The sequence below is a fragment of the Budorcas taxicolor genome, chromosome 11, assembly GCF_023091745.1.
Source record: "Budorcas taxicolor isolate Tak-1 chromosome 11, Takin1.1, whole genome shotgun sequence".
NCBI lineage: Eukaryota > Metazoa > Chordata > Mammalia > Artiodactyla > Bovidae > Budorcas > Budorcas taxicolor.
The window spans coordinates 31,526,297-31,554,249 of NC_068920.1; the positions used below are offsets into that span (position 1 = coordinate 31,526,297).

At 38.4% G+C, this 27,953-nt stretch overlaps 2 protein-coding genes and 2 pseudogenes across 2 annotated transcripts; all 4 read left to right on the forward strand.

Moving 5' to 3' along the window:
• Positions 1-6,263: 6,263 nt before the first annotated feature.
• Positions 6,264-7,180, forward strand: LOC128056601 (olfactory receptor 1361-like; annotated as a pseudogene).
• Positions 7,181-13,157: 5,977 nt separating this feature from the next.
• Positions 13,158-14,341, forward strand: LOC128055578 (olfactory receptor 12D1-like). The gene is made up of 3 exons (XM_052648185.1): positions 13,158-13,884; positions 14,133-14,208; positions 14,335-14,341. The coding sequence occupies exons 1-3, from the start codon at positions 13,158-13,160 to the stop codon at positions 14,339-14,341; spliced, it is 810 nt and encodes a 269-aa protein (XP_052504145.1).
• Positions 14,342-15,849: 1,508 nt separating this feature from the next.
• LOC128056279 (olfactory receptor 12D1-like) lies at positions 15,850-16,530 on the forward strand. Its single transcript, XM_052648990.1, has one exon. It carries the CDS (start codon positions 15,850-15,852, stop codon positions 16,528-16,530), a length of 681 nt encoding a protein of 226 aa, XP_052504950.1.
• Positions 16,531-26,539: 10,009 nt separating this feature from the next.
• LOC128055579 (olfactory receptor 1361-like) lies at positions 26,540-27,459 on the forward strand (annotated as a pseudogene).
• The last annotated feature ends 494 nt before the right edge of the window (positions 27,460-27,953 follow it).

Genomic DNA, 27,953 nt, shown 5'->3' on the forward strand with positions numbered 1-27,953 from the left:
TACATCAGAGTATTCCAAGGCCCTAAAATTCTCTCTTCTTTCCCATCCACCTACCAGTAACATTGGATAGAATGAATATTTCTAAGGTCATCACTTATGGAGTAAAGATTAGAGAAACCGGAGGCAGGGGTTGAAGATGTCATGTGTCAAATGGAGTAATGGGATCAGATTTCAAGTGGACCTATAGAGTTCAAGTTCTGTACTTGGTGGGCTACGTAACATAGAAAGTCTCTTTTGATTTGTGTATCCATTTCCAAGGCAGTATATAAATCAACCAGCTGAAAGAGCATATCTTAAATGGTAAAACTGCTATGGTAGAAATGTTTAGTTGGAAATTAAATATATATGTCTAGAGTTAGAAAAATAAGTTGAAATTAAAGTTATACTTTGAGAGCTATGTGTTTATAGATATATGAATCACAGAAGACAGAAAGGAGGAGAGGCACAAAACTGAATAAAAGGAGGAGCAGCAAGCTGCCAAGGAGACTCAAAACAAGTCTGCAATGGAAAGTGAGAGCTGGGTGGGTATTCTGAAAGCAAGGTTTTCTTGGTTTTTGTTTTTGTTTTAAGTGTTTGACGTAAGAAAAAAGCATCAAGTCTGTTAAGTGTTACTGAGAGGTCAAGTAATTTAAAGACTGATAATTGAACTTTGACATTGACAAGAGTGAATTCAGTGGAATGGTGAGACCAAATGTTTGATTGAATTAAGTTCAAGAGAAGATTAAAGGCAAATGGTTTGAAAAGTAATTGGCAATAAGTAGTGGAGACACTGAGCTTTTTTAAGACTGCTTAAAAATCAGAGAAGTGGGCCATCATCTGAAGAAGGCTACAGGAACTCACCAGGTTTAGGGTGTGCTCTATCTGAGGCCAAAATTTTAAAGATGGTTAGAAAACCCTCATTACTTTGAGATGTTAAAACAGTATTTAGGTAATTTCAGTATTGAGCCACACTTGTCTTGAGACCTAAGGTAAACCATATATTCTCTAGAGTTCTAAATATATATACATATATATAATAGTATAATTCTCTCATTTATACTAAAATTGAGAGATGGATATAATATAAACCTAGAGGTGGATATAATAACAGTGAGACTATTCAGTAATAGTCAAGGAGACATAACCTGAGACATCTGAAATGTGAAAATTACAGCCTTGTCTGAGCTGAAGAAGTAATAGTCTAAAGCGGTAAGTGAATAAGGAAATGGCAACCCACTCCTGTATTCTTGCCTGGAAAATCCCATGGACAGAGGAACCTGGCGGGCTAGAGTCCATGGGGTCCCAAAGAGTGGGACACAACTGAGTGACTGAACTGAAAGAGATAAAGGAGTACAAGAAGACTTAATCTTGTAAAGTGGGGAATCTTTCAGTTCTCCATGAGAAAGGATAGAGAAAATGAAAGCAAAAAAGAGCAATACAGATGATAAAAGAATATATTTTGCTATATTTGAATTCTACATAGCACATTAATGACATCCGCATCATCTGCTGCGGGGAATAATAGAAAAGCACATTCTCATGTCCCACCTCAGAACTCTTCAATCAGAACTTCTGGGTGGATCCCAGGAACCTGGGACTTCACTGACTCAGCAAATGATCCTTAAGCATGCTAAGGTTTCAGAATCTCTGTTCTCACGTATTTAAAAATGCTTGCAGCCATAAAATTAAAAGATGCTTACTCCTTGGAAGAAAAGTTATGACCAACCTAGATAGTATATTCAAAAGCAAAGACATTACTTCGCCGACTAAGGTCCATCTAGTCAAGGCTATGGTTTTTCCTGTGGTCATGTATGGATGTGAGAGTTGGACTGTGAAGAAATCTGAGCACCAAAGAATTGATGCTTTTGAAGTGTGGCCTTGGAGAAGACTCTTGAGAGTCCCTTGGACTGCAAGGAGATCCAACCAGTCCAATCTGAAGGAGATCAACCCTGGGATTTCTTTGGAGGGAATGATGCTAAAGCTGAAGCTCCAGTACTTTGGCTACCTCATGAGAAGAGTTGACTCATTGGAAAAGACTCTGATGCTGGGAGGGATTGGAAGCAGGAGGAGAAGGGGACGACAGAATGAGATGGCTGGATGGCATCACGGACTCGATGGACTTGAGTCTGTGTGAACTCCGGGAGATGGTGATGGACAGGGAGGCCTGGTGTGCTGCGATTCATGGGGTTGCAAAGAGTCGGACACGACTGAGCGACTGAACTGAACTGAACTGAACTGGCTTGTAGAAGAAAAGTGTTAAGTCTCTTTATCCTGAGTCAGTTAACACTGGAACATTTAAAGTTTACATTTAAAGAAACAAGGGAGAAATGATATATCAGTGGAAAAGAAAATGTAACTGTGCCTATCACAAGATTCCTTATAAGGCTTTGATTATAGATGCCACGCACTGCAAAAATGTTGAAGAGCATCTACCTTACACAACTCATTATTAGCAGACACAAATAAAACTTTTATTCAGGTGTAATTGATTATTTCCAAGAAGCAGAGTATAGTTCATCTCTTCACAGTAGTTGAAGAGCATTTTCTCCTCTACTCACACATGAGAAATACATAGATGGCTTCATGTTTTGAGAGCAACTACTGAACAATAATCCTGGGAAACAACCATATACCCATGACCTAGGTGGTGCTTAAAATAGTTTAAAGAACCCTCATCCCTACTGGGCTTCCCAGGGGACACTAGTAGTAAAGAACCTGCCTGCAAATGCAGAAGATATAATGTATCTTCAATCCCTAGGTCAGGAAGACCTCCTGGAAGGCATGACAACCCACTCTGGTATTCTTGCCTGGAGAATCCCATGGACAGAGGAGCCTGGCATGCTACAATCCATAGGACTGCAAAGAGTCAGACATGACTGAGCGACTTAGCACGCATGCACTCATGCATGGTCCCTAGTCCCAGGAATTTATACTATAATTGAGAAAAGGAGAATGAATGCTGCTGAGTAATGGAAAATCCTATCTTACTGATAGGAGGATGAAGATGCAGAAGTTCTTGATAAAGAGGCACCAGTGGATATGTGATGCAACATGAAAGAAGATATTAGAAAGATGTAAACCAGGGAGAATCAGGCCCAAAGAAGAAAGCCCTAAAATTTATGGCAGATGCTGACAGCTTGGAACTTAGCAACTAGAGGTAGAGACAGTGAAGCCTGTTAGCTGCTGATGAAACTAACTGGGAATGAGTTGACTAGCAAAAGCTAAAAATGAATGACAATTTAAAAAGTGAGAAAGAGTCTGAAGTGAAGGACATTTCATAGGAAATAAAACTTATCGTACTTGGTCTCAACCTGATGAAGGAATTAGATGAATCAATGTTTCCAACCCATGTTACCAGCACAGCTTTTATAGGAAAGAAATTTTATTCTTGAAATGGAGAAATACTTTTGGGGGAAGACAACCCATCATCCTCTCCTACCTTCATTTACCATTTATTTCATTTTCTGACATACACCATACTTTGTATTCCAAGCACTGGAGAGGAAAATCTGATTCAATCTCAGCCATAATGAACCTATCATTTTGTTAGGGAGACCAACATTAACTAAATAACTTCAATATTTGAATAAATGTGATTACATCCTCCATATTGCAATTGCAGTAAACCGCCAGGGTGCCATGAGAACACAGAATAGGAAGCATTGTCTTAGACAAAGAGGCAGTGGAGGACTTTCCTAAGAAAGTTAGAGGTTAGAAGGATGAGCAAGAACTGACTTAAAGCAGAGAATGAACGTGCTGTATGTAAGGTGGTGCAGTGCAGCCAGTGTTGCTGGGGAACAGATGATGAGTGGACAGTGAGACACCTCGAGGTCAAAACCAAATGAGCTTTCTAGACGTGACAGGGTATTTTTCATAACAGCAATGGTTCTCTGGAGATTCATTTTTTTAATTTAATTGAAGTATGGTTGATTTACAATATTGTTTTAAATTCTGCTGTACAGCATAGTGACTCAGTTATACATCTTTTATTTTTCATGTTTTTTTCCATTATGGTTTATCAGAGAATATTGAATATGTTCCATGTCCCATATAGTAGGATCTTGCTGTTTATCCATCCTATACATAATACTTTGCTTTGCTAATCCTAAATGCCCAATACTTACCTCCTCCACCTGTTTCCTCCTCTTCCCCCTCCCCCTTGGCAACAACAAGTCTGCTCTTTTTTGTCCCTGCTTTTAGGAGACTTTAGTTCCCTAACCAAGGATTGATCCCTGGCCATGGCAGGCAGTGAGAGCAATGAGTCCTAACTACCGGGCTGCCAGGGAACTCCCACAAGCCTGTTCTCTAGTTCTGTGAATCTGTTTCTGTTTCATAGATATGTTCCTTTGTGCCATGTTTTAGACTCCATATATAACTGATATCATGTGGTATTTGTCTTTCCGTTTCTGATTCACTTCACTTAGTATGATCATCTCTAGGTCAATCTATGTTGCTGCAAATAGCATTATTTCATTTTTTAATGACTGAGTAATATTCTATTGCAATAACCTCAGATATGCAGATGACACCACCCGTATGGCAGAAAGTGAAGAGGAACTAAAAAGGCTCTTGAAGAAAGTGAAAGAGGAAAGTGAAAAAGTTGACTTAAAGCTCAACATTCAGAAAACTAAGATCATGGCATCTGGTCCCATCACTTCATGGGAAATAGATGGGGAAACAATAAAAACAGTGGTAGACTTTATTTTGGGGGGCTCCAAAATCGCTGCAAATGCTGATTGCTGCCATGAAATTAAAAGACGCTTACTCCTTGGAAAGAAAGTTATGAGCAACCTAAATAGCATATTAAAAAGCAGAGATATTACTGTGCCAACAAAGGTCCATCTAGTCAAGGCTATGGTTTTTCCTGTGGTCATGTATGGATGTGAGAGTTGGACTGTGAAGAAATCTGAGCACCAAAGAATTGATGCTTTTGAACTGTGGAGTTGGAGAAGACTCTTGAGAGTCCCTTGGACTGCAAGGAGATCCAACTAGTCCATTCTAAAGGAGACCAGTCCCGGGTGTTCATTGGAAGGGCTGATGCTAAAGCAGAAACTCCAGTACTTTGGCCACCTCATGCGAAGAGTTGACTCATTGGAAAAGACTCTGCTGCTGGGAGGGATTGGGGGTAGGAGGAAAAGGGGACAACAGAGGATGAGATGGCTGGATGGCATCACTGACTCGATGGACATGAGTTTGAATAAATTCCGGGAGTTGGTGATTGACAGGGAGGCCTGGTGTGCTAGGATTCATGGGGTCGCAAAGAGTCAGAAATGACTGAGCAACTGAACTGAATTGAACTGAATATTCCATTGTGTTCCATGTTTACAACATCTTCTTTCTCCATTCATCTGTCACTAGGTATTTAGGTTTTTCCATGGCTTTGTTATTGTAAATAGTGTTTCTATGAACATAGGGGTACATGTGACTTTTTTCATCATAGTTTTGTCTGGGTATATGCCCAGAAGTGAAACTGCTGGGTCATATGGCAACTCTACTTTTAGTTTCTGGAGGAACCTCCATACTGTTTTCCACAGTGGATGCAGCAATTTGCATTCCCACCAACAGTATAAGAGGGTTGCTTTTGCTCCATGTTCTACCCAGCATTTATTATTTTGTATACTTTTTAATGGTGGGCATTCTTACTCATGTAAGGTGGTACCTCATTGTAGTTTTGATTTGCATTTCTCTAATAATTAGCAATGCTGAGCATCTTTTCATGCACCTACTGGCCATTTATAGGTAGAATCCCATTTTTTACACAATGAAGTGACATGATGAGATCTTCTTTTTTGAAAAGACCATAGTATGGAGAATGTATTGGATGGGGGCATGATCCTTGTGAAAACAACTAGGAGGATACTGACTCTGTAGGTGGTTAGGTATTTATTGAGACCTTTCTATGTGCCAGGCATTAAGCTAAGTACTGAAACACAGCCTGTGCCTTGAAAGACTCATGGTCTTGTGAAGAAAACAGATTAACAAGCAAGTAGTTAAATCACCAATTATACAAAGTATCATTAAGAAAACTCTTCACACTTTAATACCTCCAGGAAATCTCTGTTGTTTCTCTTATTCTCTTGCCTTGATGTTTCCTTAATTTGACCATCTTTTGTGAGGTACACCTCTTGTCTTCCCCACTGGTATTTTGTTTATCCATTCTTTCCATTGGTGGTATAAGTAAAACCTATTGCCAAGAGAAAGGATCCAAGGTTTTGTCCATCTGTAGCTAACTAAGTGAATCCTCTTTATGCTGATTCTTTTCCTGTAGCCCATCAAGACCTGAAATGAACTGCAGCAAGAACCCTGACTTTGTCCTCTCAGGACTGTCCAGTGACCCAGACAAGCCACAGGTCCTCTTTGGTTTCTTCCTGGCCCTCTACTTATTGAGTCTCTTAGGAAACTCGCTACTGCTGCTGGAGATTGGTGCTGAAATCCACCTCCACAGCCCCATGTACATCTTCCTCAGCCAGCTCTCCCTGGTCAACCTCTGCTCCACTACCACCACAGCCCCCAAAATACTGGAGACTTTGTGGACCACAATTATCAATCTTCTTCTCTGAGTGTCTAGCCCAATTATATTTCTTCGCAGTTTTTGCTGATACAGACAACCTGCTTTTGACTGCCATGGCTATCGACCGCTACGCTGCCATCTGCCATCCCCTGCACTATGCACTCCTAATGACTCCTTGCAGAGAGATGTGCACTGCTGGTGGGTGGGTCATGGGGAGTGGCCTACTCTATCTCTCTTGTCCATGCCTTGTTGCTATCCTAGCTCTCATTTTATACTAATCAAGAAATTCCCCACTTTTTCTGTTATTTCGGACCACTCTTTAGACTTTCCTGCTCTGATACCCACCTCAGTGAGGACCTGATGATGGTTCTGACAGGAATCGGCGCTCTCCTCTGCATCATAAGCTCCTATGCCCATATTTTCCTTGCTGTATCTCGGGTCCCATCAGCACAGGGGAAAAAGAAAGCCCTGGCCACATGCAGTCCCCACCTGTCCACGGTCATCCTCTTTTACAACTCGGTCTTTGCCACCTACCTGAAGTCCCCGTCAGCTCCTCATGCCTCTAGGGAGCTGGGTGCTGCTATCATGTATGCCCTGGTAACCCCGACTCTCAATCCTTTTATGTATAGTCTAAGAAATAAGGAAGTGGAGAGATCCCTGAAAAAGGTTCTGGGCATAGAGAGTTCATAGCATTAGGAATAATTCCAAGAAACACGTGTTTTAGGGAAAAGAAAAATCACACTCTTCACCACCACACAGATAAAGTGAGTCAGTTAACACCAAGGCTTTCACATGTCACACTGTGTGATAAGGTATATAGGATATAATACTACATAGAAATTTGGAGAACTAGCTTCCAGGTCCCACTCTAGGGGCAAGCTTCTATATGTATTCCAGCTATAGGTATATATATTAATTGTTATCTATATTATTATCTCAAAATATTATATCAGTTATATGTAAAAGTGAAAGTGAAGTCATGTCCAACTCCTTGAGACCCCATGGACTGTAGCATACCAGGCTTCTCCATCCATGGGATTTTCCAGGCAAGGATACTGGAATGGGTTGCCATTTCTTTCTCCAGGAGATCTTCCTGACCCAGGGATTGAATCTGAGTCTCCCAAATTGTAGGCAGAAGCTTTACCATCTGAGCCACCAGGGAAGTCAAAGGAAGTATAATATACATTACACTATATTATATAATTAAGTATATTATATATATATAATATTCTTTAGAGTTGATTTGATGAGCTGCTCTTTAAATTGCCTTCTAAAGATAATACTATTGAGATGTCATCATCTATTCCCATCATTACCAACATTTTGCTCACTATTGCCATTTGTATCACCAGTTTAATAATGAAGATCATCACCATCAGCTTTAGCCAATATCATCTTTTTGTCATCAGAGTCACCATACAAATTACCATCTTCAGTTCTCTCCCCACCAGTAACACCAGTATCATCACACAAGTAAGTGAATAGAAACTGGTCCTATGCACTTTTTCCCCTTTTAATGCCTTATTTTTCAGAATGTTCTATTAATTTGTGTTTTTGTGCAATCTTGATAATTGTGGGAAATATCATCATGGCATGTTGGATAAAAATGTCTTCATAAATTTGAAAGTGTAATAAATATTTGTCCTGGGGATACAAGATTACATAACTTACACAGCACAATATATATGGGCTCCCTAGGTGGTGCAGTAGTAAAGAATCTGCCTGCACAATATATACACAATGTCTAAAGTTTTCTTTAAAATTTTCCAGGAAAAACAAAAGGCATGGTAGATAGTAGGCACAATACTGGCAAAACATTGACATCAAAGCTGGATGACAGGTGCATAAGGGTCTGTTACATCACCAACTCTACCTCTCTGAATGTTTGACATTTTCTACAACAGAAAGCTAAAATGACAGTCCCAAGATCTCCATCTATTCCTCCCCCTTACTTGCCCCCTCTGATAACCATAAATTCATTCTCTACGTCTGTGAGTTTCTCTCTGTTTTGTAAATAAGTTCATTCGCATCTTTTTTAGGCTGTATGCAATATTATATGATATTTGTCTTTGCTGACTTACTTCACTCAGGATAATAATCCCCAGATCCATCCATTTTGCTGCAAATGGCGTTATTTCATTCCTTTCAATGACTGGGTAATATTCCATTGAATGTATGTTCCACTTCACCTTTATCCATTCATCAGTCAATGGACAGATGGGATTGACATGTACATACTGCTATATTTAAAATAGATAACCAACAAAGACCTGCAGTAAAAAAAAAGATAAAAATAAAGCAAAAAGTTAAAATGAATAAGTGAAGTGCATTCAGCTTTAAATATTTTTAAAATCTCCGTATACTTAGACATTGCAATCAAACCACGAAGAACACATTAAATTAAATTTTGGAAATAAACAGTGCTTGTGAAAGAATGGAATACAACTGATGGAATACAACAGTGAAAGAATGGAATACAACTGAAAATTCCCAATGACAAAAGAATATTTAAGAATGTCGTTTTTAGCCATATTATAAAGCCCCAAAGAATAAAACATTGAATTGGCCACAAAGTTCATTCAGTTTTTGTTTTTTTTTTTCTGCCAAACCAGTGTGTATTTGTTGATCTAGAAAGAGAATTGTCCTAACAGTTTTCACTGGAAAATCCAATTATAAACTTAATGACCCAACTTCTGTTATTTATACATATACATAGAATGCAATTCTGATGTCGTAAAACAATGCTATAAATAAACAGCATTTCTAGATTTCTTTTAGTGATACTATTTGTTTGTGGTTTATATAAAATATTCATGACCTATTCAATAGAGAAATAATAGAATTTAAAATTTAAAAAAATTCATCTAACACTTAAAAATTGCCATACTTGCCTCACTTTTAGAAGAACCATGGAAAGATTAGAGGGGAACAAGAGAAAAAACAAAGATATGCTTTTTCAAATATTCTTGGAAGACTTCTCAATGGAGAAATCTGCACTTCCAAAAGAAAATATCAACCCCATCCTTTGTAAGCCAAGTGTGTCAGTTTCCTTATGAGAGCTGCCTCCTCAGTGCTTAATGAGCCAACTTGCTGCAAAGAGGGTAGATTCGAGGGTTGAAGATGGTGGTGACCATCAAATAGAGCAGGGTAATATGGTTTTTCCAGTGGTCATGTATGGATGCGAGAGTTGGACTGTAAAGAAAGCTGAGCACTGAAGAACTGATGCTTTTGAACTGTGGTGTTGGAGAAGACTCTTGAGAGTCCCTTGGACTGCAAGGAAATCCAACCAGTCCATTCTGAAGGAGATCAGCCCTGGGATTTCTTTGGAAGGAATGATGCTGAAGCTGAAACTCCAGTACTTTGGCCACCTCATGCGAAGAGTTGACTCATTGGAAAAGGCTCTGATGCTGGGAGGGTTTGGGGGCAGGAGGAGAAGGGGACAACAGAGGATGAGATGGCTGGATGGCATCACTGACTCGATGGACGAGTTTGAGTGAACTCCGGGAGTTGGTGATGGACAGGGAGGCCTGGCATGCTGCGATTCATGGGGTCGCAAAGAGTTGGACATGACTGAGCGACTGAACTGAATAACCTGAATGGGGATGAGAATCAGAGACTGTAATGTAAATGACCATGAGAATTTCACAGCATGTGAACATTATAGCTAGGTAAGAGGACCATGAGGGTGAGCCTTTCTCTTGCTGACCACAGCAAGAACTGCCAATACAATCACTACAATCCAGGCATAAAATATCAGAATCAGTCCAAAAGGAATAGTGAGATAACCACACAATGAATGAATGAATGTTGTCACCTGGACCACTCACTTTAGGATCTGAGCAGGCCAGTCTTAAAAAAGGCATGAAGTCACAGTAAAATTGGCTAATGTGATTGGGCCGCTGGACCTCTGCTAGGCCATCAGGCCCACAACCTAGCCATATACCATGAAGCCAAAGAGCCAGGCTATGCCCACCAGCCCCAAGTACTGTCTGGGAGTGAGTGGCAGCAAGGGTAACGATTATTCAGTAGTGATTATATTCCTTGACCACCAGTCAGGAGCATCCAGTTGTCCCTAGAGAGCCAAAAATAAAGAACTGGGTCAAGGAACCAGTCATAGAGATGAATGCCTTCTGCAGGAAGTCCTCCAGCACTTTTGGCATCACTTTATACATACAGAAGAAAGGAAGGAAATATAAATACATAGACTCAGAAACATCACTTACACAATGAGCACACAATCATTGCTATTCACTTGTATTATATTCATAGCATATACTAGAACAAGAAATTATTAATGTGATGAATATACAATGAACTTCTGCATAGTAAAAATAAAAGTGATTTGCAATAGAAAGATGGACAAAGTACATGGCATTTACGATTGGAATTAAAGCTTGGATAGATGTCAGAACACATATAGATATCCTTTGGATAAGGCAGATAGAATATTTTTACCTAAAGGGTATATCAAGAAGTAAAGATATACAATGAGAGACCAGCTTCATTCTCCTAGAGGGAAATGTGAGCTTGCTGCTGCTGCTAAGTCACTTCAATCGTGTCTGACTCTGTGCGACCCCATAGACGGCAGCCCACCAGGCTCTCCTGTCCCTGGGATTCTCTAGGCAAGAATACTGGAGTGGGTTGCCATTTCCTTCTCCAATGCATGAAAGTGAAAAGTGAAAGTGAAGTCTCTCAGTCGTGTCCAACTCTTCGAGACCCCATGGACTGCAGCCTACCAGGCTCTGCCGTCCATGGGATTTTCCAGGCAGGAGTACTGGAGTGGGGTGCCATCACTTGGGAATTCCAAAACTAAAGGAAATAATTTCGTGTTAATACCAACATTGAAAAGTCAGATGATCCAGAGAGATGATCTGGGGTGGGAGATGGGAGGGCTGTTCAGGATTGGGAACACATGTACACCCGTGGCTTATTCATGTCAATGTATGGCAAAACCAATACAGTATTGTAAACCAAAATAAAGTAAAAATAAAAATTAAAAAAAAAAGAAAAGAAGCAAAGCACTACTACTTTTCCCTATTCCTCTATTTTCCATAGAGCCACAGTAATAAATGAGGGGAATATTTAAAGATAATCATCTTTCTGTATGGATTAAAGAAATATGACTGACCCTCATGCCTTAAATGTCATTGCCCAATTTCCTTCCATTTTATAGCTTTTCCAAGGAAGGTCCCAAGATGAGAAAGTATATCCATACCTCTGTCCCAGGAAATGAAAGATAATTTAAGAAATTTTGAGGCCACTGAGAATTGTACTGCCTGTGGTTCTGAAACTAAGAAAGAAACAGGAAAGAAAAGAGGAGAAATGAGAAAAATGGAACTCAAGATAGGAATTCCCCAAGGAGAATTCTCTTCTATTGCAGGTATAGAAAGGTAACTTGTTTATTCTTACAACACTCCTTTCAAACCCAGGGGACACCCTCTCTCAGAGTTTATATATCTAAAGAACCATGGATCATTAACAAAAGGAAGCATTTCAGAAAGAAGAGGTTTGAAATATGAAGCACTTATACTGTTATCGCAATATAAACTATCACTTCAAACATTTTTCTACTCTTTATTTTTCATAGTTTTCTACTGTTTATTTTTCAGAAGTGTAAACCTGGTCAACTTTCTTAACTATAAATTTGAACACTGAATCAAATAGGAGAATGAAACAGACTCAAAGTTGCCCATAGTCTCTGATTTCTTGTTAGTGTTAAATTTACATACCAAGGACTTAGAGTTGATCTCCTATTTAATGATGGACATTGTATTTGTGGATTCTGAAGGCTCTCTACTACCTACATTTTAGTGCCATACTCTAAAATATTCTTCAAAGTAAATGAGTAGTCTCTAAAGATGTAGTGAAATAAATTACTTAGTACAGAAAGTTTGATTGCTGTTTTCTTTAAACGTTAGGAAAAGGTTTTTTTCCCCAAAAAGAATTTTTGATACACTTTTATTTGTGGGTAGAGAACCAAAAATAACCTTTGGCATATCATGTGTATCTTAAGCAGGAGTGATAAAGTTTAAGGTGATAAGGTGAAGTCGCTCAGTCGTGTCCGACTCTTTGCGACCCCGTGGACTGTACCCTACTAGGCTTCGCCGTCCATGGGATTTTCCAGGCAAGAATATTGGAGTGGATTGCCATTTCCTTCTCCAGGGGATCTTCCCAACCCAGGGATCGAACCCGGGTCTCCCGCATTAGAGGCAGACGCTTTAACCTCTGAGCCATATACAAAATCCACATGGTTATTAAGGAAAGCTACTCTGAATTCTTTGGTGCCAGCCTTCAGTCAAGGTGTAATAAAGGTGAGATAATTACTCAAAATATTCTCTAGCTATAAAGATGAATGTCCCATGGGATCCCTAGAAATGTTTCCTAGTTAATTCATTTTTTAATTGAGGTCACATCAAATCTTTTTCTTCTCCATTCACGAGTTTCCCAAACTTTGTGAACATGCTCAGTTATGTCCGACTCTTTGCAACCCCATAGACTGTAGCCCTCTAGACTACCCTGTTCACAGAATTTTCCAGGCAAGAATATTGGAGAGAGTTGCCATTTCCTCCTCCAGGGGATCTTCATGACCCAGGAGTTGAATTCATGTATCTTGCATTTATAGGTTGCTTCTTTACCATTGAGCCACCAGGTAAGCCACAAAACAACAATGTTCTCCCTCAAAATATTATTGTCTAGATGGGAAATCCTCAGCTGGGGAAATCCTCAGCTGCAGAATTCTGGTTGCCATGAGAGATATCATTTCACTGAATTTCTCCTCCTAGGAATGACAGACATCCAAGTACTGCAGCCTGTTCTCTTTGTGGTTTTCCTTGCAATTTACATTGTCAATGTGACTGGGAATGGAGTCATCATGATGGTTGTCCTCTCTGATTCAAGACTCCATTCTCCTATGTATTTTTTCCTGGGAAACCTGTCATGTCTAAATATCTGCTACTCCACAGTGACTCTGCCAAAGATGCTGGAGAACTTCCTCTCTACCCACAAAGCAATTTCTTTCTTGGGATGCATAAGCCAGCTTCATTTCTTCCACTTCGTAGGCAGCATAGAGGCCATGTTGTTGGCCGTGATGGGCTTTGACCGCTTTGTGGCTATCTGCAAACCACTTCGTTATACTCTTATCATGAATCATCAGGTCTGTACCCAGATTGCTGTCACTATCTGGATCACTGGGTTTTCCCATTCTCTACTGCACTCAGTAATGACCTCTCACTCAAACTTCTGTGGTTCCAACTGCATTCATCATTTCTTCTGTGATGTTAAGCCATTGCTGGAGTTGGCCTGTGGAAACACTGACCTCAATGAATGGCTACTTCATTCTGTGACAGGGACCATTGCCATAAGCCCATTCTCTCTAACCCTTCTCTCCTATTTCTCAAGATAACGAATTCCCTGAGGAGAATTTTTTTATATTGCAAGGAAAGAAAGGTAACATGTTAATTTTTATAATAATCTTCACAAACCCATGGGACACTCTCTCTTAGGGATGATATGTTTAAAGATCCGTGAATCATAAAAATGGTCAGAATTTCAGCAAGAAGAGGTTTAAGAAGATGTAGAGCTTATACTGTAATCCCAATATAAAGCATCACGTCAAATATTTTTCTACTCTTTATTTTTCAAGTTTTTTTATACCATTTACTTTTCAGGAGTGTCAACCAAATAATCCTTCTTAACTGTGAATTTGAATACTCAACCAGGTAGGAAAATGAACTAGGAGACAAGCTGGAGAGTTGTCCATATTATCTGTCTTCTTGCCTGTACTCAATTTACAAGCCAAGGATTTAGACTTGTTTCTTATCTTATAATGAACCTTGTGTTTGTAGATTATGAAGGTTCTTTACTGCCTCCAATTTTATTGCCATATCTCTAGATAATCTCAAAAGTAGATATGTAATCTCCAAACATTTATGATGCAGTGAAATAAATCATTTAGTACAGAAAGTTTCATTGCTATTTTTTTAATGTTAGGAAAAGGGTTTTTCTACAAATGAATTTTTGATACGATTTTGTTTTGTGTAGAGAACCAAAAATAATATCTGGCATGACAATTATATCTTAAGCAGGAGTGACAGAGTTTAACAATTTACAAAATATACTTGGCTATTAAGGAAAATTAGTAATAATTATTAATTTCCCTGATGTGGGAAAAATTGAAGGTGGGAGGAGAAGGGGATGACAGAGGATGAGATAATTGGATGGTATCACTGGCTCAATGGACATGAGTTTGAGTAAACTTTGGGAGTTGGTGATGGACAGGGAGGCCTGATGTGCTGCAGTCCATGGGGTTGCAAAGAGTTGGACACAAGTGAGTGACTGAACTGGACTGATTAAGGAAAATTACTCTGAATCCCTTGAAGCCAGTCTTTCATAAAGGTGTAATAAAAGTTAGATAATTTCTCAAATCTTTATCTAGTTCTAAAGCCTAGAATCCCACAGGATCCCTAGAAATGTCCCCTAATTCATCTTCTTATTTTAGTCACTTAAAATCTTTTGTCTCTCCTCTCAGGGATTTTCCAAACTTCAAATGATTTCCTTTTTATAGGGAGCACTTTAATGTTTGCATCTCTATTCAGATTCTTATAGCTCTTATTATTCTCTCATTGTCTATTTTTCTGAAGTGAAACCCTTCAAGTGGTTTCCTACTAAGTCAAGAGACAGCAGTGAGGAGTGCTTAAAAGTTTACCCTCTGTTAGAGCTGACTTGGGATGACAAAAGGGAAGTTGTATCAGAATGTTGAAGTTCACAGCCAGATAAGATGGTAGGCTGGCAACATGCTCTGAATCTCTGGGTGAAGGAAAAAATAATAATGATAAACCTAATGAAGAAAAAATGTGGTTAGGAAACAGTCCATTACCAACATGTAACCTTAATATTTATGAAGTTAATGGTCCAAATATTATACAACTTCTGGTGCTGTAAATGTTTAAAATAAAAATACTCTCCCTCAAAATACAGTGTCTAGGTAGGAAAATCCTCAGCAGGAGGCCTTTGGTTCTAATGAAAGTGAAAGTGGCTCAGCCATGTCCAGCTCTTTGAATTCTCCTGGCCAGAATACTGGAGTGGGTAGCTATTCTCTTCTCCAGGGACTCTTCCTAACCCAGGGATCCAACCCAGGTCTCCCACATTGCAGGTGGATTCTTTACCAGCTGAGCAACCAGGGAAGCCCATAGGAGATAGCATTTCATTTTTGTTTTTTCTTTTAAGTGATGCTGAATCAATCTTCAGTCACTGAATTTTTCCTCCTGGGAGTGACAGACATCCAAGTACTGCAGCCGGTTCTCTTTGGAGTTTTCCTTATAATTTACTTTCTCAATTTGGCTGGAAATTGAGCCATCCTGATGGTTGTCATCTCTGATTCAAGACTCCATTCTCCTATGTATTTTTTCCTGGGAAACCTGTCATGTCTAGATATCTGCTACTCCACGGTGACTCTGCCAAAGATGCTGGAGAACTTTCTGTCAACACACAAAGCAATTTCTTTCTCAGAATGCATAAGCCAGCTTCATTTCCTCCACTTTCTGGGTAGTACAGAGGCCATGCTGGTGCCCGTGATGGCCTTTGACCACTTTGTGTCTATCTGCAAACCACTTCATTACACTCTTATCATGAGTCATCAGGTCTGTACCCAGATGGCTGTCACTATCTGGATCATTGGGTTTTTCCATGCCCTGCTGCACTCAGTAATGACATCTCCCTTAAACTTCTGTGGTTCCAACCACAGCCATCACTTCTTCTGTGATGTTAAGCCATTGCTCAAGCTGGCCTGTGGGAACACTGAGTTCAACCAGTGGCTGCTCAATAATGTCACGGGGACTTTTGCCATGGGCTCATTCTTTCTAACCCTTCTCTCCTATTTCTACATTATTATTTATCTTTTCTTCAAGACCCATTCTTGTAGCCTGCTTCATAAAGCACTGTCCACTTGTGCCTCTCACTTCATGGTAGTTGTTCTTTTATTTGGGCCTGTTTTTTTCATTCACATTCATCGTGCCTCGGGTAGCACCATGGACCGGGAATGATACATTGCCATTATGTACAGTGTGGTCACTCCCGTACTAAATCCACTGATCTATACTTTGAGGAACAAGGAAGTGAAGGAGGCATTGAGGAGGGTGATCAGAAGGAACCTCTAACTTGAAGAAGTCTATGATATCTTCTGAAGCATAAACAGGCAATGAGACAGTTGAGATGTGAAATTATATTGCTTTTCAAATTGTTTATCAAATATATAAATACATATAGATAGATAGATATAGATACATACATACATACATACATACATATATATATATATATATATATATACGCACATGCTAAATCACTTCTGTCATGTCTGACTCTGTGACCCTTTGAATTGTAGCCCTCCAGGCTCCTCTGTCCATGGGATTTTCCAGGCAAGAATCCTGGAGTGCATTGCCATTTCCTCCTCCAGGGGATCTTCCTGACTCACAAACTGAATCCACGTCTCTTACATCTCTTGCATTGCCAGGAGGGTTCTTTACCACTAGTGCCACCTGGGAAGCCCATCTATGCATGTGTACCTGGAAAAGACTTGTCTAGTGTTCAACAATGCATTCTTAGGTAATAGAAAGGAAATGTGAGCAAATGAAACATCAACCATGGAAGTCTAATGCTGAGTTTGTTTTTGAGATACCAGTGATAAAATAGATTTGCTATATATCTCAACAAACTCTTCTCTGGATTTATAGAAATTTGCCTCTATTGCCCGTGTAACGTGTACAGTTTTTTAAGCCTGTCTAAATGACCCCTCCAGATTAGCACATTTTAATGTGAGAAGTAAAATTACTATGCTTTCAGATTTTGAGAATTTTAATTGAGGACATAATTACTCAGTTAGAAAATTAAATGTTAACTCACCTTTTAACATACTATTTAAGGGGAATTTTTAAGAGGTACGTCATTTCTTGTTATCCAAGCAGGGAGACAAAATAATAAATAAAATTATATTGTAATCATGAATAAACAGAAAATAACCAGTAATTTAACTTCAAATAATTTCAATATTTTTAGAACTCAATGGTCAAACTCTCAATTACTATGAAGTGTTATTAAAAATGGAGGCAGGTCGAAAAGACATCTCAAGAACATCTATCTTATTTGTGGTTTATTTTTTTTTCTCAACTTCTGGTCATGGAAAATGTTGATTTACAGAATTTTTTCTACTCTTTTGTTTTGCTTTTATATTCTACCCTTATTTCAACAAACTGTAAAGCAGTGTGACTTGATGTAATATAAGAGAAATATTAAGAATAAATAAATTATTATATTCTTTCACTTCTCTGTTCTTGGTCTTATACTTAGTGGCTTTAACTGGTAACATTTTCATTATCAGAGCAGCTTTCATGGTTGGCAGTCTCTGTTTACCCATATATTTCTTCCTGAAACATCTCTCCTTCTTGGACCTATGCTCTGTTTCTGTGACTGTACCGAGGTTCATTTGCGACTTGACTATGCACAGCAGCGATATTCCCCTCTGGGAACGCGTATCGCAGTGCTGTGCTTTCCCTCTCTGTGGTTCTGCTGCGATGGCCATGCTCACAGTGATGCCTTATGATCGCTGCGTGGCCGTCTGTCTGCCTTCCTCTGCGCTCTGAAATCATCATGAATGAATGTCAACATCTGTACTCATGAAATCTTAGTCATTTGGATCAGTGGGGTCATCTCTGAAGTTATGCATACATTTGCTACTTTCTCCATCACTTCTATGGTGCCAATATCATTTACAAACTCTTCTGTGATATCTCCCAGTTCCTAAAACTCACTTGTTCCAATGAGTATGTCAGTAAGCTGGGGGTTACTGGCTTCCTGTCTTTGATGGCATTTCTTTGCTTCATTTCCATTTGATTCACCCACCCACCCACACACACACACACACACACACACACACACACACAGTCTCTGTTGTGTTGAGGATCCCATCTGCTGAGGGCAGAGCAAAGGCCTCTTCCACCTGCTGGTCCACCAGCTATCATCTAATTTGTTTGTCTCTGCTGGTGTCTTTTGAGTTTCTAAAGCCACATACTGACTCTCCAACTGCATTAGACTTTACTTGAAAGTGAAAGTCGCTCAGTTATGTCTGTCTTCTTGTGACCCCACGGACTAATATAGTCATTGGAGTTCTCTAGGCCCAAAAACTGTAGTGGATAGCCTTTCCCTTCTCCAGGAGATCTTCCCAATCCAAGGATCAAACCCCAATCTCCCACATTGCGGGCAGATTCTTTACCAGCTGAACCACAAGGGAAGCCCAAGAATATTGGAGCAAGTAGCCTATCCCTTCTCCAGTGGATCTTCCTGACTCAGGAATCGAACCATTCTCCTTCATTGCAGGCAAATTCTTTACCAACTGAGAGAAGCCTACTATTTTTATATTGTTTTTTATAATATTTTGCTTCCAACACTTAATCTGATGATCTAAAGCCTGAGAAACAAAGCCATGAAGGCAGCTCTAATAGTTTTCAAGAAAAAAAAGCCTACCTCTTTTGCTGAGTCACATCTATTCATCCTCACTGAGAAACAAATCAAAATATATTGGAAAAATATGGCAGAGTCAGTCAAGAACTTAAAGCTTAAATATAACTCATTATAAGGAAAGTCATACCAATGGACTGTCTCTGAGCAATAACATATACATAGAGTTATCTAAAAACTATTCTTGTAAATACAGTAGATTTAAATCTCACTGTACAATGCCAAGTATGGTGAAAATATAAAATTTTTTAACTGTGAAGACTCCAACTTAATTATCCTTTCTGACTCATTTCTTTTTTTCTCTCTCTCTCTTTTGGTTTTCCTGTTTAATTTTTTTTATTTTCACTTTGACTCATACTTTATCTCAGGTTATTATTATCTCCTATGCTTTCTTTGCTTGGTACACATCTGTCTTTTCCTTCACTTTTAATTTTTTTGGGTTCCTTTGCTTTAGTCAAGACTCTTATTAAATAATGTATAGACAGACTTTGGTTCTGTTTCAGCTCAAGGGTCCCTCTTCAGTAATAAGGTAATTCCTTCAAAATTTCTGTACCACATGTTGTCTAATTTTTATTCCATTGTTTACTGTGCTTCTAATCTCTTATTTTCTTATTGTTGTCTTTGTCATATGTCATTCACCTTTGTCATATGTTCTTTTTCTTAGAGGACAATGATTGTAAGGGCATCTGTAGAATGCTTTCTGGCTCATTTCTGTCAAAGAAGAGAACAACTCATTCTTTTTTCTGAGTTACAATTAAGTTTGGAATATTATACAGTACGTAAGCACGAAAGAGAACCATCTGGCCCTCAATGTTTTCGTCTGTTTCCACCTAATGTTCTATTAATCTTACAGGGCTTCAGCTGGTAAGACACATGGTCACCAGGGAAAAGTCTGGTTATATCATTTGTGTTGCATCCTTGTCTTTCATGTGAGTGAGAAGGTGAAAAAATACAAACAATACATGACTCATAAAATGCTTATAGGAATAAATACAAGCACAATTAAACTAATATGTTTTTTAAAAGTACATTTGAAAAATAAACAAAAAAAAACATGTCAATATAATATACAGTGACCAAAATGTAAAAGAATGGATGGTATAAGTATAAGCAGCAGCTAAAATGCAAGAAAAGGCAGAAGAAGCTAGCTGACAGATTCAAGAATTTCTCACAGAATGAGAAAAAACATTTTTTAAAAAAGCATGTAAAAGAGCTTAGTTTTCATAAAAGATATGAAAAAATATTCTATATCTGTCTAATAATGGTTCCAGAAAGATCTACTTTCCATGCAATTGAGGGAATGTGTGACAGGCAATATTCAGAGAAATAACTTTAAAGGCTTTTTTCCCAGAATTCATAGAAATGTAGATCATCAGGTTTCAGAAGCACAACAAAAATTGGCAAGTACAAGTAAAATGAATATAAATGTAGTTATATCATTCTGAACCTATAAAAAAATGAAAACAGAAATTTTAAAAATCTTAAAACAGAAAAAATATTTTAAAATACCAATGTTATAGCCTAGAAGCTTTATTATTTTACCTTTTCTGTTTAGTTCCATAATCCAGTGGAAAACAATATTTGTGATGGCATAAGGTGGATGTCATTGTTCACTTTACTTATCGATATCCAATTCACTACAATAATTAATTGGAAACAAACTTTTCCCCCCAAAGAATTTCAGTTGGTGCCTTTGTAAAAAGTTTAGTAATTGTATATGTATGGGAGTCTCTTATCTGTTCAATTGATTTATGTATTTATGTTTATTCTATTAAGCTCTATTAATTATTGCAGCTATACAGTTTTTTATATTAAGTCTGTAAGTTTTCTTACTCTGCTTCTTCACATCTTACGGTCTACTCCAAGTCTTTTGCTGCTTATCCACATGTTTTAGAAACAAGCTTTTAATTAAAAAAAAAAAAAAAACAATTATGGTGTTGACTGAAGTACATTGATTCCATAGATCAAACTGAACAATCTTCTTTAAAAGTTTGCATCTTTTAATTTATATAAACAGGGTAATTTATGAACAGGGTATTTTTTCTGCATTTCTTTAGGTTTTTAAAAATTCTGTCAGAAAAGATGTATAATTTTGAACATAGTAATTTCAGACATCTTTTATTTGCTTTATCTTTATGTATTTGATGATATTTTAAGTTGTGATTTTAAAAATTTAATTGTCTAATTTTTGTGATCAGTATATAGAAATCCAGTAGATTTTTGTACATTAACCTTATATTCATTGATCTTCCATATATACATGTACTTTCTAATAGATCTTTATAGATTCTTTTAAATTTCTATTATACATTGTTATCTGTGAATGAAGAGCTTTATTTCTTAATGTCCAAAATTTAAAACTTTCATTTCTTTTCTTTGCTATTGGGCTGGTAGGGTCATATTAGGATCTAATTATGGTTCAGTTATTCCTAACAATGTAATCATGAGCAAATGGCTTATTTTTTCTGAAACTTTTGTTTTCTCTGTAACACATGGATGTGATACTTAACCTTGAGAAACAATTGAAATGATGTTTGTGATCTGTTGCACAGATCTTTGCAACGATCTACTATTTTGTCCCATAAATAGTAGATTCTAGTGGAAAAAATATAGTCAGATTCTGAATACTGTAATATTGTAATGGTGATTAAGTCACTTTACTACTAAAAGATAAAAGTATCTCAAATGGCTCTAGAAGAGTGATGTCACCAAGATGGCAACATAGATTGTTCTCAACTTTACTCCCTCTCTCAAAAAGAACAACCAATGAGTATTCATGGATAAGACATCACTGAGAAAATTATGGACCATGGAATTGAGGCCAAAGCACCACAGAGGCCAAGACAAACTGCATTAGAACGGTGAGAGGAATAACTACCTGCTGAATGCACTGACTCTCCCCCAGGTCAGTGGAGTAGGTTTGAACAATCTTGAGAAAGAACAACAAAGCTGGACATATTACTCTCCCTGATTTCAAATATTACAAACCTATAGTAGTCAAAGCAATATGATAGTGGCATAAAAATGGATGCATAGATCAATGAAACCAAGGAGAGTACCAGAAATAAGGGGTTAAGTTCTAGACAATTAGATGTGGAAATTTTTCTCCAGGAAAATAGCATCATTACTTACCAAAACTAATGCAGCTCCAACAGTTGACCTTGAGGATAAAAATCATATACTAAGGACAGAGAGTTTTACGCCATAATGACTCACCACATTCTCACCAGACTACCTACCTGGACTTCATTTACATCAGAGAAGAATGAACTTCTACTTGTTTATAAGTCCATATTGGCAGTCTTTAATGGCTGAATGTGATTCCTTTATGAACTCAAGAAATGATATACCACAAACCTTGTTATTAAAATGATAAATATCAGACTAGAAACAAGGAAAACTTAAGAGGTTGGGACAAAAGTTCTCATTTAGATAGAATTAAAATTGAGATGCTTGTCAGATATCCAAGGGTAGATGACATGTGGATAGTCTTAATATTTCAGTCTCTCTATACAAAAGACAGAAAAAAGATTGCTCAAAATATGTGAATATATATATGCATATATATATATATACATATATTAAGGGTTATGAAATGTTATGGTCATATGTTCACCTCTTCAAAATAATCTGACTTAAGGAAGCAGAGCAGTAACCAGAGAGAAATTATGAGTTTTAGTCTTTCTGATTTTACTTCCAAGTTATTCTTAATAGCAGACCTCTCTTAATTATTGACTTTATTCCTCAGCACCATTTATAGCCAACTTTTTCTATGGAAAATTCCTCAAGATTTGCCATTAATGAGTAACTCTAGGAACAGTCTCCAAGGACAAGAAAGATTCCTAATACTAACCAACCCTTTCCAATCCCGAGACATGAATATTGTTAATACTCAGCTCCTGAGCTACATCTTTGCTAGCTATGAACATCACCTCACCAATGCAGGCAAAGAATTCTGGAATCTCTGGACTATCCTACTTGCTTAATAAGAGCACTGGATAGAAGACATATATCAAATGATAGAACACATAGATCAACTCATGGGTTGAAGATTATGAACGCCAGTAGATAAGTGTGGAAGGTAGCATTTGACAAATAGAGTAACAGGCTCAGACTTCAGAGTGGAACATAGTGGATGAAAGTTCTGTGCTTGAAGTCTACATCTGTATCTGTTTCTAAATCCATATGTAAATCAGTTGAGCTGTAAGAAATGTCTGAGACAGTAAAACTTCCAACAGACATTCATACGGACATATCTAATAGGAAGTTAAATATACGAGTCTAGAGTTTAGAAAAGAAGATGGATTGGAAGATATCTAGTTAAATGTTCTCTTTTAACTAGTTATCTAGTTATGACAGAAATAGACTCACACACTTAGAGAACAAACTTACGGTTGCTGGAGGGGAGGGATAGTTAGAGTGGGATGGACATGTACACACTGCTGTATTTAAAATGGATAATTAACAAGGGCCTACTGTATCGCACATAGAACTCTGCTCAATGTTATGTGGCAGCTTAGATGGGAGAGGAGTTTGGGGGAGAATGGATACATGTATATGTCTAACCCTCTCCAGTCAGCCTATTGCTCTTAACATTCCATTGAAATCACTCTCATCGATGTCAAAGTTCAATTTTCAGTCCTTAAGTTACTTGATCTCTCAATAAGACTTTTCCCATCTGACTTCTCTTACTTCAAATACTCTTTATTGCTGGCTTTCAGGACATCCTTACAGTCTCCTAGGTATGCCATGATCTCACTCATGGCTCCTTGGTCTCTTTGTCTGGCTCCTCCTCTTTCTTATTATTCATTTTTGGACCTATTCTTTTATTTATAGTTTCAGACTTCAAATGTCTATAAACAGATGGCTTTTTAACTTTTAATTTTGTTTTACTGTATAGCCAGTTAACAATGTTTGTGATAGTTTCAGGTAAACAGCTTGACTGAAGATGGTTTATAAAAAGGATGGAAGGTAAAATAACAAATTTGGAGAGTAATGGACAATACGTGATGGAGACGAGTAGCTTTTTGAAGGATCTGTCATAAAGAGTGGAGAAGTGGAGGAGTAGCTGAAGAAGGCTGAGGGGAAACAATAGGATATTAGGGTATTGTCCATCTGAGGCTGAGATTTTAGACAGTTAGGACGTCACGATTTTAGATAATTAGGACCTCATATATTTTCGATGCTGAAATATGATTCTGATAACCTCAGTTTTAAACCACTCCTGGTCTATCTGAGACCCAACACAAATGATTATTTTTCAGATGAATTATCAGGAGGTGGATATAAAAGCAGAAAGGTTATTCAAGCAAAAGTATCAGGAAGATTCAACCTGGGAAAGGATGTAAAAATGTGAGCAGTATGGTCAAAGAGAACATGTGCTCAACTTCTTGACTGTTGGTTTAAAGAAATTAAATATATATATGATGCTACACTCAGTGAATTTATAATATAATTGATACAAGAAAATCTATATGTCATAAACATTAAAAAAAATCTTAAGCTAATATTCAATTAAGGACTAGATTATCCTGTGTGTATATCAGTGTGTGAAAGCATATGTGAGAATATTCATGAAGTTATGACATGATCAGCTCAAGGAGAAAGGAGACTAAACAGTGATAAAAAGTAGAAAACCCACTTATTGGTAAGTGGGTACAAAGATAGAAATTCTCAATAACCAGACACAGACAGGTATAAGTGATGCATTTTGTGTGCATGCTCATTTGCTCAGTTTTGTCCTACTTTGTGACCCCATGGAATGTATAGCCTTCCAGGCTCCTCCATCCATGGAATTTTCCAGGCAAGAATACCAGAGCGAGTTGCCATTCCCTTCTCCAGGGGATCTTTCCAACCCAGTGATGCAACCAGCACCTCTTATGTCTCCTGCATTGGCAGGTGGGTTCTTTACCATTAGTACCACCTGGAAAGTGATGGATTAGAAAATAAGACATTAGAGATATTTGAGTAAGGGAGAGTCAGGCCAAAACCAGGAAGCTATACATCTTCTGAAATCAATAATGCTGGTAAAGCTGCTGATGAAACAACTGGGAGCGAGTTGTTGAAAGTACAAAGACGGTAACTGTGAAAAAGTTGAGAAAAAGACAAAAATGAGGATCATTTTGTAGTTTAAAAAAAAAGTGTTATACTACTAATATGGATTTTAGGGATGAAATAAAAAGATGAATCAGTGATTCTAGTCTTATTAGGAGAATATTTGGAGGAAAAACTTTTGTTCATAAAATATTGAAATGGAAGGAAGAACTTTTCAGCAATTGGGGAAAAACACATATGACCCTCTCTGGTCCTTGTTATCAATTAATTTATTTATTATTCATCCTGTGACAAACACTGCTTCATGGATGCTGACACTGGGGACACAAGGGAGAAGAAAACCAGATACAGTTTTTGCCTTAATGCACTTTATGGCCCCATGAAAGAGTTCAACACTAACTAAATATCTTAAATAAATATTTTAACAAAATAAATATGAACAGCATTGTCCATATGACACCTAAAGCAATTCTATGAAGGTGCTACATGTGGTAGCATATGAAAAGTAAGTTTGACTTAATCAAAGAGGCAAGAGAAAACTTTCCTAAGAAAGTCACTAATTGATCTGAGACTATGAAACGATGAACAGGAGTTGACTCAGAATGAAGCAAAGGGACATAGTGCACAGGAAGAAATGCAACGCAGCCAGAGTGGCTAGCGAGCAGAGAATGAGGGGACTGTAGTGTAAGGTGAAGCTGCTGAGACATCACGAGGTCAAGACAGACTGAGCTTTGTTAGATAGGGTGGGGATTTTTGTTCCTTCACAGGCCCAAAGGTTCTCCAGACATCTGTTTTTAAGCAAATAACAGACATGATCAGAGTCTGTTTTTTGAAAAGATCACTCTGGCGGCAGTGTGGAGAATATATTGAATGAGGCAAGAGTGGGACTATTCAAGCAGCTCAGAAGTTAGCAGGACTCAAGTCAGTAACAATAACTTAAACTAGAGTAGTGACTGTGTAGACAGATGGGTAGGAGCGTTCACCAAGCTCCTATGATGTGCCAAGCACTAAGCTAAGTACTGAGATGCAGTCTTTGCCTTAGTAGCCTTATGTTCTTGTAATAAAAACTGATTCATAAACAAGTACCTATGCCATCCAATAATACGAAGACTAAGAGAACTCTTTCACCCTAAAAAGACTCCAGGAAGCTCCGGGTGTTCCCTTCATTCCCTCATCTTTGTGCCTCCTCACTTAGATCATCCTTCAGAAAGTGCAAATTCTGACCCTCTCATTGCTGATTGTTTCTTTTCTTCATTCCTCATATTTGTGGTATAAGGAAACCAACTGATAAGAGAACCATCTTAAGGCAAAAACTGTATCTGGTTTTCTTGCCCCTTGTATCACCAGTGTCAGCATCCATGAAGCAGTGTTTGTCACAAGATGAATAATAAATAAATTAATTGATAGCTACAATACACTTCAGTAGCTAACTGTAGTGAATCCTCTTCATGCTGATTCTTTTCTTGTAACCCATCAAGACCTGAAATGAACTGCAGCAAGAACCCTGACTTTGTCCTCTCAGGACTGTCCAGTGACCCAGGCAAGCCACAGCTCCTCTTCGGTCTCTTCCTGGCCCTCTACTTGCTGAGTCTCTTAGGAAACTCGCTACTGCTGCTGGCTATTGGTGCTGACATCCATTTCCACACTCCCATGTACTTCTTCCTCAGCCAGCTCTCCCTGGTCGACCTCTGCTTCACTACCACCACAGCCCCCAAAATGCTGGAGACTTTGTGGATCAGCAATGGATTGATCTCTTTCTCTGAGTACTTGGCCCAGTGATACTTCTTTGAAGTTTTTGCTGATATGGACAACCTGCTTTTGACTGCCATGGCTATTGACCGCTACGCTGCCACCTGCCACCCCCTGCACTCTGCACTCCTAATGACTCCTTGCAGATGTGCACTGCTGGTGGATGGGTCACAGGGAGTGGCCCACTCTGTCTCTCTTGTCCATGCCCTGTTGCTATCCCCGCTCTCATTCTATACTAATCAAGAAATTCTCCACCTCTTCTGTGATTTTGGACCACTCTTTAGACTTTCCTGCTCTGATACCCACCTCAATGAGGACCTGATGATGGTTCTGACAGGACTCTTAAGAATCAGCCCTCTCCTCTGCATCATAAGCTCCTATGCCCAGATTTTCCTTGCTGTATCTCGGGTTCCATCAGCACAGGGGAAAAACAAAGCCCTGGCCACATGCAGCCCCCACCTCTCCACAGCTCGGTCTTTGCCACCTACCTGAAGTCCCCGTCAGCTCCTCATGCTTCTGGAGAGCTGGGTGCTGCTGTCATGTATACCCTGGTAACCCCCACTCTCAATCCTTTCATTTATAGTCTAAGAAATAAGGAAGTGAAGAGATCCCTGAAAAGGATTCTGGGCATAGAGAGTTCATGGCATTCGGAATAATTTCAAGAAACAAGTGTTTTGGGGGAAAAAATAATCACATTCTTCACCACCACAGTGATAAAGTGAGTCAGTTAACACAAAGGCTTTCACATGTCACATTGTATGATAAGGTATATTGGATATAACACTACATAGAAATTTGGAGAACTAGCTTCCAGGTCCCAGTCTAGGGGCAAGCTTGTATATGTATTCCAGCTATAGGTATATATATTATTTGTTATCTATATTATTATCTCAAAATATTATATCAGTAATATGTCAAAGTGAAAGTGAAGTCATGTCCAACACTTTGCCACCCCATGGACTGTAGCATACCAGGTTTCTCCGTCCATGGGATTTTCCAGGCAAAAATACTGGAGTGGGTTGCCATTTCCTTCTCCGGGAGATCTTCCTGACCCAGGGATTGAAACCGGATCTCCCGAATTGTAGGCAGACACTTAACCATCTGAGCCACCAGGGAAGTCAAAGGAAGTATAATATACATTACATTATAT

What these genes read in the sequence shown, in the direction of transcription:
- LOC128055578 (XM_052648185.1), top strand. Translation starts at nt 13,158, where the DNA reads ATGTTCTCCCTCAAAATATTATTGTCTAGATGGGAAATCCTCAGCTGG. An exon ending in AACCCTTCTCTCCTATTTCT is followed by an intron (nt 13,885 to 14,132) that starts CAAGATAACGAA and finishes TTATTTTTCAAG; the next exon opens with TTTTTTTATACCATTTACTT.
- LOC128056279 (XM_052648990.1), top strand. Translation starts at nt 15,850, where the DNA reads ATGGTTGTCATCTCTGATTCAAGACTCCATTCTCCTATGTATTTTTTC.